At 42.1% G+C, this 12,880-nt stretch overlaps 1 protein-coding gene and 1 long non-coding RNA gene across 2 annotated transcripts; one reads left to right on the top strand and one right to left on the bottom strand.

Moving 5' to 3' along the window:
• Positions 1–619: 619 nt before the first annotated feature.
• Positions 620–5,549, bottom strand: LOC138949315 (uncharacterized). Its single transcript, XR_011450230.1, has 2 exons — positions 4,953–5,549; positions 620–4,438 (listed from the first exon to the last, which is right to left on the bottom strand). It is a non-coding gene; the product is annotated as an uncharacterized lncRNA (long non-coding RNA).
• Positions 5,550–8,844: 3,295 nt separating this feature from the next.
• LOC138948025 (uncharacterized) lies at positions 8,845–12,465 on the top strand. The gene is made up of 2 exons (XM_070319552.1): positions 8,845–10,798; positions 11,051–12,465. The coding sequence occupies exons 1-2, from the start codon at positions 9,376–9,378 to the stop codon at positions 12,463–12,465; spliced, it is 2,838 nt and encodes a 945-aa protein (XP_070175653.1). The 5' UTR covers positions 8,845–9,375.
• The last annotated feature ends 415 nt before the right edge of the window (positions 12,466–12,880 follow it).

Raw genomic sequence — 12,880 nt, 5'->3', positions numbered from 1 at the left:
TCATGTGCTAGAAATGTCATAATATATTAATAATGTAATATGTTGATTGCTTTTGGTCCTGTGTCATCCGTTACACGTGTACACACACTAAATATGCTTTTTTGTGTGAATTTGCTCCTAAAAGTAAAAAAATATGTTTTATGTTACTGTGTCAAATATAATCATCTTTGGAGTAAAAATACTGCGTTTTCTGTAAAATTTCAAAAAATCATGTAGTATAATAATAATAATTAATAATAATATAACCATGGTCACACAAGTTTTTAATTTAAATTTTATTAATCTTAAATTAGCGAGGCTCTAAACTAAATTTTATTAATTTTAACTATAGAAATGTCTGATGAAATGTGATCAGAAATGATATGGTAAACTGGTACATGTATTGAATTCTTGATTTTGGAAGGAAGAATGAGTTGTGGATGAATGTGCTGTGTGTCTGTAGTGTAGTGTTGTGTATGAGTGTACTGTGTGCCTATAGTGTAGTACTGTCTATTAGTGTACATGTACTGTGTGCCTGTAGTGGAGTGTTGTGTATGGTGTAGGGGAGGGTGGGGCAGGTAGGGTCAAAAAAATCCTTTTTCACTCTCATTCAAAGATTAACCAGTGAAAACATTTCAAACAACTTTTTAAGAAAACTTTAATCCTTTTGCAATACAATAATTCAACATTCGAAAATAAATCGTTCTAATCATGAGAGATAAACGATAAATAAAAAGGTCACCAAAAATACCCAACCTGCCCCACCACGGGGCAGGTTGGGTACCCCTGTGGGGAAGGTTGGGTCAACTTGAGAAAAACAGCTATTATCCTGCCAAAATAAAGGTAAATTAATAAATTGACTAGCTGAACGATACCACAATTAACCTGTGTACATAATTGAGATATGAAAACAACCAACCAAACAAAGAAGAACAAGAAAATTGCCAATAGTAACAACTTACCAAAAACAAACACGAAGCAAAAAATAATATTAAAAAACATCAATGGAAAATAACATAACTTCGCATGTCTGTGCGTGTTGTTATTAAAAACATAACTGAAATAAGAGGTCAGGGTTGAATACAAATGGTGCCGTTGCTGTTGCAATAAACAAAACCTGTCATTCTGTAACACAAACAATATTTATAACTCATACACATGAAATACACGCACCCATCAACACACAATCGCGCGCGTACATACAAACAAATTCACCTATGATTCATATTTCATGCAATAACAAATTTATCCTACATACGTGAGAGAGACACTCGTGAGATAATAATCGTTCAAATCACACGTGTGTATATCATGTAAATGAGGTCATGTCAAGCAAGTCTGGCAGGGACCTGTTTTTCCACTGCTTACAGGGCTGAATATTGGCGGTCGCCCGATCGCCCCCGGCGGGTTCAAATCGCGTCGGGCGGGTTCGAAATTCTGCTGAAATCGCCCGCCGTGCGGGTTCAAATTTCGCTGAAGCACAAAGTCGTCTGTCACTTCTCTACTGCCCACTCATCCCCCCCCCCCCCCCCCCCCCACTTTGAGAAGGACTCAGGACTACCACCAATCAAGGCCAGACACAGTGGCTAGACAGCTACCCCTCTCCGCCTCACTTGACCGTGTCACCACCCCTCCAGTGCCACGAGCCGCTGGCGATTGCATCAGCAGTCAAAATAGCTACTACCCCCCCTCCCTCCCCCCTCTTTGCGCTATTCACTTCAACCCCTCTCTTATCTTATTCTGCGCTGACCAATCCTTCAGAGACTTTCCTCTCATATAAAAACTCGGTCATTGACCCCGGGTAAGAAGGTCAGTGTCTGGACAGGCAGCTGTGTTCAGATTGCAAGTACCGATCATTGACCCAGGTCTCAAGGCCAACCAGCTTTTACAATGCCTCGACTGCAGGACATTTTCAGTTAAATACACGTAAGTAAAATATGTAGGATAAACAGAATACTACATGGCTTTCGCTCGCAGTTCAATATTAAATTAAAAAAACTCGTGTAAATCTGGTACGACACAGCAAGCCATGTAGTATTCTCTATATGTAAAGAAGGGGCAGGTTGGGTAATGACGGGGCAGGTCGAGTCACTGACCCAACCTGCCCATACCCTACCTGCCCCGCACAGGGTGCACAAAGAAATCGGTCTGTTACGTTTCGATTCAATTTAAATACGAATTTAAACAGCACAATTCACTTCTAAAATGAATCAGGTGTGTATACTAAAGATATCATCCATGAGCACCCTGTTAATTCACGTATAGAACAAAAAGTATGAGAGTCAAAAAAGTCACTTACTGTCAAATTTCATGGTGAAACCACCGGATCCATACTTGCACATCACTACCATTCAAACAAATTGGCGATAGGGACGCACTGGGACATTCAAAAACATAGATCGGAAACGAAACGGGAATATCTTTTCAACATGTGTCACAAAACTATGCACGAATATAATGTTCCAAAGCATATGCCCGTAACGCTTACTTCCAATTGGTTGACTAAAATAGGAAGGTTGCGATTTTGAGTCGGGTATGGGGTTTAAGGGTGTGGAGTTGAAACATTCAATATTTTTCTCGTAGTACACACACAAGAAATGTGCATGGAAAAAGATGAAGAGAGCTGTTCGAAAACCATTTTGTCCGTGAAAAACTAAAAACATATATACCAGGACGGTGTCAAGATCAAGAAAAAACAATTTTTGCGAGCACCTGACCGATATTGCGTAAAAACAACCAACCCTGGATCTGAAATTAACGATGTCTAAAGGCATTCAAAATTTAGGTTACAACTTCTTTGAAGAAGAAGAACCAGGGCTGGGCATCGGTAGCTAGGCATGGGACAAGCATCAGTGAACGGGTCTCTCTCTCTAAAAGGGAACAACAGTGGTTAAGGAGCGAAAAACAGGGGAAAGCTATAGCGAAAAGCAGGTAAACAAAGAGGTCATAAACGTTTTTATACAAAGTAGGAAAACAAAATGAATGAACATGACACAATTTTGACATGGTCCTGTCAAAATCGCTGACGCGGCTGTCGGAAAAAAGTTGACAGTAGCACATGTAGATTTCACAAAATTCACAGCCACGAGCAGCAGAGCGGAGCTACCTGTCCGCCATGTTTTCTCCTTTGCCGCTTCAAAGTCTGTAAGCAAAATCCTGGCAGCTTCACCACTCCTGCGACGATTGAACATGATGATGTTCGACAGTGAAACCTTAGCAAGAGCATGCCATGCTGCAACTGTTGGCTCTGACCTCAGGGTGTTCAAGCACCGTTCCCTTTCCTCCGCCATATATTTTGTCACTTTCTTCATGTCTTCCGTCAGTGGCAGAACATGTGGCTTGTTGTTTTGCTTTGAGGCCAATGTTGAGAGGGCAGCAGATGAGATGTGTTCTTTCCAGTCAGAATCGCATAGATCCACGAAGTCCGCAGACACTTGCTGCAGTTCACTGTTTCCCTCTATGAGTGCTTGACTTCTCAGAATTGTCGCACACTTCTTGAGAGAATGCCCAATCTTAAGGGCCAGTGATGGATTTTCATAAACATGTGTGAGTGAATCATACCCACAGAGTTTTTTGACAGCAGAAATCACCACAAGGAACTTGTCGGGACGAATACAAGATTGAAGTGCTGTGATTGTAGAGTCCTCTTCTCTGGCTACCAACAAGAACCGGGCAAGCTCTCTGATTTTTTGCCGCATGAATTGTCGTCTGTGCTGCAAGTGGCCATGTTTCTGATACAGTTTTTCGCCGAACTTCACAATGAGGTGATCTCTTTTAGCAACAAAAGTGAAGCCATCAGAATGCATGCCATCAAAAATGTTTTCCTTCTAGCCTCCGCTGCACTCCATGTTGGATGGAAGCAAAGATTCAGCTCTGGATATGACGTTTCTTCCGTTTTTTGAAGTTTTCCGGAATTTGCAGCGTTGTTGGTGCCGCCACAGTTCGTTTCTTACAAAGAAGCCCAGGCAAAATTCACAGGGGATGTAGCACAGAGGGTTCACTTTTTCTGAGGGTGATCGCCAGGGTATTAGTTTACCCTTGTTTTTTTTAAGAACGCGACAGTTGTAATAATAGTTACCAAGGTTCCGCACTCTTTCCAGCAGAAAACGCCTTTCTGCTGAGTTCTTGGGGTTAGACAAAATTTCCACTATTTCAGGTTCCTTCTTATGTTTCGAAAACTGGTGTTTAGCGAGGTTGGTGCTTGGGGAGTTACAGAACTTGCACCAGTTCTCTTTATCGTACACTCTTTTGCCATTTGTATTTGCGGCAATATGGATTCTTATGCCGCTTGGTCGAGTATTGGTCGACGATGAAGGTTTAGATGCTGGCTGGGATGAAGATTTACTCCCGCTTGGTCGAGTGATGCTTCTGGACGATGAAGAAGAGGGTGGCTGTGATGAGGTGTAGAGACCTGCAGCTTTTAGAGATTCAGATGGAATACCTGGTGACCACCTTGCACCTGTTCACACACACACACAAGAACGCATACTTTTATTTTTTTATTCACAACTTACTGAATTTTTTTTAGCTAGAGTCAGAAATATTATTACATATTGCTTATAGCCCAGCAGACAGACAAACTAAAAACAGAGTTCGGAATTGGTGAAACCAAAATGGTCCCACCGCTCGATCACATCTCCGACAATGGCCGATGTCAAAGGTCAGTTTGCCGTGGACCAATAGAATGTACATGGCATAGGCATGTGCAGTCAATCAGTGTAACATTACACATGATTACCCCCACCCCCACACCGTTCATGTTAACTTTATTACTTGCTCAAATTGCTGTCAACATACCTCAGTCTTTAATTACAATGGAATACAACAAAAAATTCCATAACAAAACAAAAACACTTATCAAAGAAAACTTACCTCTTTTTTAGAAACTACATGATTGTTATCCACATGTAATCCTTATTCAACCTTTTTAACGTAATACGAATGCTAATAAAAAAAGGATGAGACTAACTAACCATCAGATTTACGTAGAAAGGGAAAGATGATGGACTCATCGGATTCACTGGTGGTCCCTGGCACTCCACATGGTGCTGTGGCGTCATTGTTGCTCGAGTCAGTGTCATCTTCTGAGCCGGGAAGATAGTCATCGTCCGAGTCGCTGTAAGAAGACCACTCTGGAAACAAACAGATTTAATTAGGCCAAAGAAAAAAACAAGAGCAAAGCTCATACGACTCACATGCATGACCTTGACCTCAATATGACCTTGACTTTCAAGTGACCTTGAAGGTCAAGGTCAAACAACAACATGGCAAATTACACTAAGAACACATTTTTTTGCAACTTTTGCAAATTTTTCCTACCTAAATACACATGACCTTCACCCAAGGTCAAGGTCACCCAAGACAAGACTGTTAATTTTAACAACCAGAAGCACAACAGTGTTTAGTATGAGTTTCTACCAAGAGACAAGGTCAATTTTAGTGGTTCACAGACCTGTTTTGGTCACAATTCAGAGCGGTCAAAGTGACCTTGACCTTGAAGATACGTAACCAAAAGTGTATCAGTATGAAAGAATAACATGTGCCTCACCCAATTAGGAAAGTTTGGAAGAGTTAACTTCCATAGTTAAGGGTCAAGGTCACTTTAAAATATGCATACAATCCAAATTTGAAGGACCCCTGTGACCTTGATCTTGCAGCAAGATCAACCAAACTTATATCAAAAGATAGGGCTTACTTTGATCTATAAACCACGTATAGGTGAGGTAGCCATTATCAATAGCTTGGGAGAAAATTGGGAAAATGTGAAAAATAGCTGTTTTTGAGACAACATTTATGGCCCCTGTGACCTTGACCTTGATGCAAGGTCAAGTTACCATGTATGTTTTTTGAGGCCTTGTCACCATGCACCATCATGCCACATTTGGTGCTGATAGGCCTAATAGTGTCTGAGAAAATTCCAACGTTTAAGTTTTCGGACGGACGGACGGACGGCCGGCCGCCCGGACGACTAGGGTGAGTACATAGACTCACTTTGCTTCGCATGTGAGTCAAAAATACATGTTAAGGTTGTTAAGATACTCTGATCAGAATTCAGGACAACTTGATAAAAACTTGGTATGAATGTAGGTTACACATAGGGATCAATGGAAATGGAAAAGGTGGGGATAGTGTGCACCCCTTCTTCATAAATTTTAGATACCCCATAGACCCAGTGAATGGATACACACACTACCTGCTAACGTAAGGTAGATGAACGCACACACACACAGTTTAATATTTTTCACACAATCATATGAAAGTGTGCACCACTTCATTTTTGCTTCTTTGCCCAGTAGTGTTCTCTTTCAGATATGGCTGACAATGAAGGAAACATAAATTGAAGTTGAAAAAGACGCACAGATTTGTCAGAGCTAACACAATGACTACCTCACAATGTGTGTGTACCACCACAACCTTGGCTTTGGATTAAATACACACATTACCCCACAATGATGTTAAGATGCATGGACACACACACATATGATTAAAAAGCGCTGGTCATCTAAAAACTTTAAAAAAAATGCATATCAGACACTGATCAGAATTCAGGACAATTTGATAAAACTTGGTATGAATGTAGGTTACACATAGGGATCAATGGAAATTGAAAAGGTGGGGATAGTGTGCACCCCTTCTTCATAAATTTTAGATACCCCATAGACCCAGTGAATAGATACACACACTACCTGCTAACGTAAGGTAGATGAACGCACACACACACAGTTTAATATTTTTCACACAATCATATGAAAGTGTGCACCGCTTCATTTTTGCTTCTTTGCCCAGTAGTGTTCTCTTTCAGATATGGTTGACAATGAAGGAAACATAAATTGAAGTTGAAAAAGGCGCACAGATTTGTCAGAGCTAACACAATGACTACCTCACAATGTGTGTGTACCACCACAACCTTGGCTTTGGATTAAATATACACATTACCCCACAATGATGTTAAGATGCATGGACACACACACATATGATTAAAAAGCGCTGGTCATCTAAAAAACTTTAAAAAAAATGCACATCAGACACTGATCAGAATTCAGGACAATTTGATAAAACTTGGTATGAATGTAGGTTACACATAGGGATCAATGGAAATGGAAAAGGTGGGGATAGTGTGCACCCCTTCTTCATAAATTTTAGATACCCCATAGACCCAGTGAATAGATACACACACTACCTGCTAACGTAAGGTAGATGAACGCACACACACACAGTTTAATATTTTTCACACAATCATATGAAAGTGTGCACCGCTTCATTTTTGCTTCTTTGCCCAGTAGTGTTCTCTTTCAGATATGGTTGACAATGAAGGAAACATAAATTGAAGTTGAAAAAGACGCACAGATTTGTCAGAGCTAACACAATGACTACCTCTCAATGTGTGTGTACCACCACAACCTTGGCTTTGGATTAAATACACACATTACCCCACAATGATGTTAAGATGCATGGACACACACACATATGATTAAAAAGCGCTGGTCATCTAAAAACTTTAAAAAAATGCACATCAGACACTTACAAAACACTTTTCAGTCAGGTAAGACCAAAGGACATTACACTCAATGAACTAATGTGTTTCTGAGAGTTCAATGACCCATCAATTCAAAGCAAATAATTATACTAGGTACCAGCAGTGCTATCAGCAGCAGTGCGGGAAAGGCAAAACTTGAGTGAAATATGGCACTTTTCAACTTACTCTGCTTCAGCAATTACTAACCAAATTTTAAAAAAAATGGTATCAAAATAAAGATCATTTTTTCAATCTTTTATTAATGTGTCTTGTTTTGTCAAATATGAGTGTGTGAGAGAGAAATTTAATTCCAAACTTGACCACGGTCGGCAAATCCCTCGGTGGCTGACGCTCCTTTTCTCGCGTTGCTTTGAACCACGATCTACAGCTGTTGGGGAAATTCTTTTCTCCTTGACCCCACAACCTTCAAATTAGCATATAATTACCATATTTTGGTTCATCTCTTCCTGTAGATTGTTTTCGTATAAGTTTTATTCCCAAAGAATGGATGGAAAATTTTGAACTTTTAGTTCAAAACTATTGCTTGTTTTTAAACCTTTGTATCTCACAAACCGTACAAAATACACTGCAAGTCTTATAGTGCGCTGGAAAGCTTGTTTTCTGCTGAAAACAGTGATATACGAAACTAAGAGGTCAGGTCAATGGGAGCCAATCGCAAGCCGGGAAAGCCGACCTTCACATTCAAACCACACACATGTTCGCATGTCAACAATGGCGAATCGAGGTTCAAATGCTGCGATTGAGAACAGTACAGATTACCCTTGGCTCAACGCATTCAGGCCTTTCATCGGTAAATATTGTTTTGTTTTGTTGTATTAAAGTTATCTAAAGAAGCTTAGGCCTATATTTTGTTTCTCTTGTCTGTATCTTCGTGTAGATTGTAAATCAAAGTGGTGAAGTGGACCGGTCTGAAATTGTACTGTGTTTCGCTCATACGCTACTGGTGTCGAAGCTTTTTATTTTTCTTGCTGTCTTTCCTGTTGACTTTATGTACTTTGGTTGATACTTTGAACTTATTTGATAGTATTTTTGTCATTATTGTAACAGGATGGCACATTTAAGCGTAGATATTGACTGTTGTGTACGAAAGTGTTAGACCGGAAGTAAGGCGTCGAAGGTTTCAAAGAATAACTCAGTCAGGTTTCGTTTTCTACTATTTGGCTTTTTTCGTGTTGTAGCCTGAAAGAAATAATTCTTTACGTGAAAAGTGCACCTTGTTTACACGCAATTGCTTCTCAGATATAGTTTTAGAAGTGCAAAAGTCCACATTTAAGTGCTCTCTCTCTCTCTCTTTTAAAAAATTTTTTTAGAGCAAAAGTGAAGTAACTATTATCATAGAGTTCAAAACAAAACACAGATGAGACAAACCATTTGATTTAAAGATGTCAATTTACTCATGAGTTTTGTTTTTATTTTATTCAGAAGATGACAACTTTGATCGACTAAGCAGATGGATGTCAAGCGCAGGACGAGGAAGAAAAGTTGCCCTCCCCAAGCATCAAGTCCTTACAAATCGTCTCCTCATCCAACTTGATCAGTTGCGGCTTCAGCTTGGGAAATCATGGGAGGATATGGAGACTCTGTTTTCTTCCATCTGTGACAACAGTCTTCTTCTTCATACAACCCTGAAGGAAGAGGTCAGGCGTGCAAACAAACAAGCTGCTGAAGTCCACTCTAGTGAAGGTGATATTGTTGCATTTGTGTATGCTGATGTGGGCGAGGAAATTAATACCAGAAACATTGGGCCCTTCTTGCAGAAGTTGTGACTTACAAGACGCCATCTTCTGTCTCCTGACTCTCTGTGTGACCTGCCCAGCCCTACAGAACTAGTGACAAATGGGACACTAATTGACTTACTCATGTTCCAGAAAGACGAGAGGCATACTTTGTGCAGGCAGTGGTTTACACATGTTGGACTTAACATTTCAGACTTGTCTGACAAGCAGCTTAGAGCAAGACTCGACAAAGTACGCAAACCATATGACACTTTCTCTAAAAGTCTGCACAGAGGCAACAACGAGGCGAAGCTGAAAGACTATTTATTTCAACAGCAGTCTCATTTTCCCCTGGTATCTGCGATGCCTACTGTCCCGTCTGTTGTGCCTTGTGCAATAGAGAATGCACCTGCAACACCCCCAGCTGACCATCCAACCGGAGATGAATTGACTCATCTAAAGATTGCATCAAGTGGCAGGCAGTTAGCTGCACTACGCAGGAGCAATGAAGAGCTCAGTGGGAGTCTGTTGGAAGCAAAGAACCGAGAGATGATTTACAAGGACCTTCTCAAAGAGAAAACTCAAAGCGTAACCATCTTGCAGGCAGACTTGACAAAACTTCAAGGCAAAGCTGAACGTAGTGCATCTCACATAAAATGTGTGGAAACCCAGTTGTGCAGTGCCAAGGAGTACATCGGCAAAATTCGGCAAACAAACTTTTACAAGAGACTGAAAAGGCAGGAAACCAACTTAAAAAAGAGAGAAGAAAATCTGAAAGATCATGAGGATGGTGGGTGCATTCAAACAATTGAGCGTCTGAAGCACAAACTCAAGTTGTGTCAGACTGCTAATTCAAGTCTGAGAGCCAAATTGAACAGTGTGAAGGAGAAGCGACAACAAGACTTGGACAGACATAATCAGCTGACTGCTGATCTTCTTGAAGAAGCTGTAGTACATACTGTGAAGACAACAGAGGAGGGCCCCAGGAAGAAATTCACGCATGATGTCATCAAAACTACCATTGGACTCATTTCTTGTGGGGTTTCTGCAAAGAACAGTGGCCATGTCATCCAAACAGTTGCGCGCAATCTGTTCCACACCGATATCGACGACAAAGATGTACCATCTGAACGCACATCTCTGCGGTTTGCGGATCAAGGGCACTACCTGGCTAAATACCATGTTGCCGAGACTGTGCTTGACTCTGACAATTTTGATATTCATTTTGACGGAACAACACGGGACCACCGGAAATATGTGGGTCAACAAGTGACCACAAGTGCAGGGTCCCTCAGCTGTGGATTCACAGAGGTAGCTACAGAAGACGCCAAGACTCTTGTGGATGTTACCGTCAGTCTCCTCCAAGAAGTGGCGCAAGTCTACGACAAAGACGACACAGAACGCTGCTTCAAAGCAGCTCTGCAGAAGTGTTCAGGACTGATGTCTGACAGAGCCGCTCCAAACAAGCTCATGAAGAAAGACTTCAACGACCTCAGAAAGGCAACCCTGGGGACAGAGGAGGATCTCCAGTTCCTGTACTGCAACGCCCATTACTTGCTTGGACTTGGTGAGTAAACACATTTCACAGCTTTGTACATGTGTTTCACTGTATCAGTGTCTGTGTCTATTATAAAGGTTAACCTCTATGCAGAGTGTGCTGTAAATGTAATGTGTAAATGATACATTTTTAAGTCTGTATTTTAAACTGTGTGTTTGTTCTGTATTACTATCTAGTATCACTTTGTATCTCTACAATGTCAGCAAATGTGTGTGAATCACTGAATGCTGTATCTTATATTCTTAATTCTGACTGTTTCAGGCACAAGTGCAGAGAAGTCACTGAAAGAACTACAGACCGAGTGGGGGCAGCAGCGTATTGGCCGAGACAACGCAGCTCAGTTTGGACATTGGCAGGCAAAGGAGGCAGCAGCTGTTCGCTATGTGCGGATGGCCTGCGAGGTTCTAGGACCCAGGGGCGATGATCAATGTGGCTGCAGAGATGCATGGCTTGCATACTGTGAGATGACCAACAAGACGTCTACTGTGCCAAGCTTCAAATCTAACCGGTTTAACAGCATCTTTTATGGTGCAACAAAGCTGCTGGCACACCGTGACGACATCATAGAGTTCCTGTCAGATTACATGCCGAGCAGGAACCAGAAGCTGGAAAGTGTGTTGAAGGATGCCCAGAGTGAAGAGGTGAACGTTTTTGTTGCCACGCTTGCCATGGTCTACGAGAGGATCACAGGACCTTACTGGACTCTACTGTGTGCTGGGGAGACGAGCTATGCAGAGTTTTTCTTGCCTGTTGTGGAGCTGCACGCACAGCTGAGAGAGTGGAGAGATGACAGTGCCTCCATTTTCAGCCCCCATGTGCCATCACTCTTCAGTATCCAAGTACCAGACGCATCGTCACTTGCAGCACTCCTAGATCTGGATGAGGCGACACAACAGAAAGTGCAGCGTGCCTTCAGCCACTTCTGTGTCAACTTTGTTGCTGTCACTGAGCGACAGTTGGACGACTTCCTGCCTGGTGGCCGATACCATGCTGTTCAGGATCCACAAGTGTTGGAGCGGCTGCGGCATTCACACATCACCAACCTCTTGGGAGAAGCCTGCTTTGGGGATCTCGATATTTCCATTTACACGCACCGCAACTCCTCAGTCCACCACCACAGCACTCTGACCATGTTGAAACGGAACAAAACAATGAAGGCTTGGTTCAACCAGAAGTCCAATGAGGAACAAAGGCAACTTCTTCTGAATGCATCCAGTAGTGGTCCTGAAATGCGAAAGCGTCACCGAGAGAATGACAGAGAGGTGAAAGCCAGCAAAAGACAGAAGCTACAGCTTCAGCAGCAGCGGACAGAGGCAGATCGACAGAAGAAGGCAAGGGAGAAGGCAGATATTGCTCAAGAGATCCGTCAAGATGGGGGAGCCTGCAGCAGTGCTGGTGATGTCGACAGGCTGCTAGAACGAAAAGCTCTGCAAAGAGAAAAACTGGCTGCTCTGAAGACCCAGATTCGCTTTTTCCGGCATGTCCTGGGATTCAAGTCTGAGCTTCTGAAGCTCACACAGGACCTTCCAGGCCTGGAACAGTCTCTGAAGGAGTTCCTTGCGTCCCAGGACCCATTCCCAGAACACAGGGACAGGTGGACAACAACCTTGATGAGGAAGACGAGCCATCAGAGTCCGACTCCTCTGCTTCAGAGCATGAGAACGACCAGCGAGTAGATAGCGACGGGTTTTCATTTGCCCAGACAGGTCAGACAGTGGCAGTGTTCTACGATGAAACATTTCATGTGGGCACTGTTACAAACATTCTAAGCGCAGATGAGGCAAAAGTAAACTTTTTAAAGAAGAGCTCTCTGGACAACAACAGATTTTCTTGGCCAGCCAAAGAAGACAGTGACACCGTCAGCAGTGTGTTTGTGTTTGCATGGGACTTTTTGTTAGAACCGATCTCCACAAATGCACGGATGTGGCATGTCCCAAACAGCACTCTCCAGGAACAATATAACTTGTATGTGGAGAAGTACTGTTGATAAGTAAAACCAGGCAGATCACAATCAGTGAGTAAGTGGATTTCTGTCATTTGTGATTCAGTTTCGTTACAGAAGGTCTTTACTTTTTTCTGATATTTTAAGAA

This window comes from Littorina saxatilis, linkage group LG15, assembly GCF_037325665.1.
Source record: "Littorina saxatilis isolate snail1 linkage group LG15, US_GU_Lsax_2.0, whole genome shotgun sequence".
Taxonomy (NCBI): Eukaryota; Metazoa; Mollusca; class Gastropoda; order Littorinimorpha; family Littorinidae; genus Littorina; species Littorina saxatilis.
The sequence above is the reverse complement of the archived record's forward strand: the minus strand, read 5'-3'. Positions and strand labels throughout refer to the sequence as shown.